The following is a 3,602-nucleotide window of genomic DNA, read 5'->3' as shown; positions in this document are numbered from 1 at the left end:
TTGTTCTTATAATATCACGGTGTTTGCTTTTAGAATGTGTGTGATTCAAGTATTATTTGGTATTCAGATTTTATTTGTATGAGAATTAAATATATTTAAAAAAAATAAAAATTAAAATAATAATATTTTAATTTTTTAGAATTAAATTTGTTTAAGAATAATTTTTTAAATTTTAAACCAAACATGAGAATATAATATTTTTATTTTAAAATTTTTAAAAATTATTTATAATTCTACCAACCACACAAACCTTTAAAGTAAATTCATAATTCTTATCCGTTTCGATATATATATATAATATATATAAATATATATTTTTAATATAATATATATATATAAAATAATTAATAAAATAATTAATATTATATTTTATTTATTTATTTTAATTTATGTTATTTAATTTTTTTTAATTTATATTATATATATAACTATAATTTTATTTAATTTTATTTACTAAATTTTAATAATTATAAGAACGAATATATCTACAAAAGCCAACTAAGATTTAACTTGTTATTACCTGCTAATAAAAACAGAACGAATTCAATACAAATTATTATGGAACGAAATAGGACTAAAATCCCAAAGTGATCCTTGAGATTGGGCAAGTTATCTATAATTGTCCTTGACTTTCAAAATTTCCTAACAGTATTCCTGACATTCAGCTCCGGGACCCATAGTTGTCCTGCGACCTTTTTCGGCGCACAGTCAGCAAACAGAGTGATGATCTGGCACCTCCCATGCCATGCTGGAGCCAGCAACGGCTAGTTGACGTGGCAAATCTTAATTTTCTACCCAATGTGTTCCTGGTCCCATTAAAACCCTAAAAACTAAGAATGATTATTATATGTAGTATCTCCTGAGTCAGAGTCTGCAGTCTAACGAGCCATCGACAAGATTTCTGTGGGTCGAACAACCATTGTCATTGCTCATAGGATAGCTACTGTAAAGAATGCTCATGCCATCGTGGTCCTCGAAAATGGTACTGCCATTGAAATGGGTAACCATCTCCAGCTTATAGGGAAAGGGGGAACCTACTATGACCTTGTCAAACTCGCCACCGAGGCCATATCAAGACCTCTCTCTAATGAACATGACATGCAAAAATCCAATGATCTTTCCATCTATGACAACTCAATTGCTAATGTATCAAGATATGCAGCAAATATCTCGAGGCCTAAACATTTAAAATACGCTTAGGAGAAAAAAGTAGAGATCGAAGACGAGCCAAACAAAATGCCAAAAAAATTTAGACTTTTTGAGATATTGAAATTATAAAAGCCAGAGCTTTGGATGCTACTTTTAGGATTCTTTCTGGGTATGTTTGCAGGCGCTTTTCTGTCTCTTTTTTCTTTGGTTTTAGGCATATCTCTTGGGGTATATTTTGATGATGACACTGATAAGATGAAGAGAGATGTTGGACACCTTTGTTTAGCACTTGTTTGTCTTAGATTCGGTTGTATTCTTTCCATGACAGGACAACAAGAATTTTGTGGTTGGGCAGGATCAAAGCTTACACTAAGGGTTAGGAACCTCTTGTTCCAGTCCATCTTAAAACAAGAACCCAGGTGGTTTGATTTTGATAAAAACTCGACTGGAGTTAGTGTCAAGGCTCTCCATTGATTGTATCAGCTTTCGTTCAATACTTGGTGATCGATTCTCAGTCCTTCTTATGGGGTTGAGTTCAGCAGCTGTCGGTCTTGGTGTTTCCTTTGTCATCAATTGAAAACTAACCCTTTTGGCGGCTGCTGTTACTCCCTTTACTCTTGGTACAAGTTATGTAAACTTGCTTATAAATATTAGGCCACATGTTGATAACAATGCATATGTCAAAGCTAGCAATATTGCTTCTGGTGCAGTATCTAACTCGGTGCCATTGATGAGAGAATGGAAGACGAAGACTGAGCGTGGAGGAGAGGAGACGAAGTGTGAGAATGTTCAAACAAATATGGTGAAGGCAAACCGTTTTTAAGGGCTCCAATACATGAACGACGTCGTTTATGCATTTCATTGGGCGCCAAATTGATACTGCGTTGTTTCACTTGGCTCCAGCATGGCATAGAAGGTGCCAAATCATCACTCCATTTACTAACTGTGCGCCGAAAAGGATCGCAGAACAACCATGAGTCCCGGAGCTGAATATGAAAGATAATATTAAAATATTTTAAAAGTCAAGAACGATTATGGATAATTCGCCCAGTCTCAGAGACCACTTTAAAATTTTAGTCACGAAATAGAATCAAACTGGACAAAACCCACTCTATTCACGAAATAGAATCAAACTGGACAAAACCCGCTCCATTGCCGTGAATAGAATCAAACTGGACAAAACCCGCTCCATTGCCACCCTTATTTACTTCGATGATAAATTAAACCTTTCCTGAAATTATAATACTTCGTTCTACTTCATTCAAAACTAGAAGATTGACAAACATCTTTAATAAAGTTGCCAGCCATGTTAGTTTCATAATTTGAAGTTGGATTTAGGATATTATAAACTTAAATTATATATAATAGAGAATGGAAGAAATAGTTTTGATGAATGATTTAAGAATCATATTATTGATAAATTAAAAAAAATACAAATTCTTTAGTTAAATTATGAATTTTTAAATAATTCTTCTCAAATATTATTCTAAATATTTTTAGATACTATATAGTCTAAGCAGATTTGATTTATTTATTGCTTAAACTTCTCCATAATGTTACTTTTAGTAAGTCTGGAAATTTGTCTACTATAGGATAATTGATAAACACAAAGGGGAAAATCATAACAAACATAAAGCATATTCTAAAAACTAAATATCAAAAAACGTAAGCATAAAAGAAAAGCAAAAACAAATTATTTATTTATGTGCCATTGTGGGTGGCACTTTCTTAGGCAAGTCCGGAGCACCAGTAACGAACTCCGTAGAACTTGCTTCTTTGTTGTTAGAGTCACGTTTTTCCTGAGAAGAAGAATCTTGCGTGGCGCTGCTCTTAGAAATATTATGAGCACTTTGAAACAGATCAACAGGTTCAGATTCGGCGATCTTTCCTGCTTCCAGTGGCGTGCCATGCTTGTAAGCTACTCTCAACGCTTCATCATCTGATACCCTTGCTTGTGCAGTTCCATACGTGATATCATCTTTGCTCTGTGCCATCTATTTTAACACGAAATTTTAAATCTTCAAGTTGAATGCTGAAGAATTGATCAATATTATTGTCACACTCAGTCTAGTCTTCTTTGTAAATTGGAATGCTGAAAAATTTGGAAGAAAGAGATTTGGTTTATATAGAGAAATGAGTATTGACGTACGTGGACTGTTTTCGTACCATTTAGCGACAAGTGTGTCTTTGGTTTGTTGAGGATGTTCCACTTAGTGACACGTGGTTGATCGACCGAAGATCCGAGAAGATCGATGAGATTAAAAAATTTGAGAGATTTTTAATCCATGTTTTATTGGAATTTACTTTTTTCCTTACTTTAAATTGCATAATCGTTTAAAACTAAATTATTTCGGTTAATTTATCATTTTTTATTTTCTGTTTAATGATGCATGTAATAATTTATTAGTCAATTAATAATAAATTCTTAAATAAAATTTAAATGTGTAATGAAA

General features: G+C 32.8%; 1 protein-coding gene and 1 pseudogene across 1 annotated transcript; one reads left to right on the top strand and one right to left on the bottom strand.

Moving 5' to 3' along the window:
* The first annotated feature begins 798 nt into the window (after positions 1-798).
* Positions 799-1,972, top strand: LOC140177535 (uncharacterized; annotated as a pseudogene).
* Positions 1,973-2,719: 747 nt separating this feature from the next.
* On the bottom strand, positions 2,720-3,243 carry LOC112737942 (SEED MATURATION PROTEIN 1). The gene has a single exon (XM_025788104.2). The coding sequence runs from the start codon at positions 3,141-3,143 to the stop codon at positions 2,847-2,849; it is 297 nt and encodes a 98-aa protein (XP_025643889.1). The 5' UTR covers positions 3,144-3,243; the 3' UTR covers positions 2,720-2,846.
* Between the last annotated feature and the right edge of the window lie 359 nt (positions 3,244-3,602).

Source organism: Arachis hypogaea, chromosome 13 (assembly GCF_003086295.3).
Source record: "Arachis hypogaea cultivar Tifrunner chromosome 13, arahy.Tifrunner.gnm2.J5K5, whole genome shotgun sequence".
Classification (NCBI taxonomy): Eukaryota; Viridiplantae; Streptophyta; class Magnoliopsida; order Fabales; family Fabaceae; genus Arachis; species Arachis hypogaea.
Note: the sequence above shows the minus strand (reverse complement) of the source record. Positions and strands in the feature narration are given on the sequence as shown.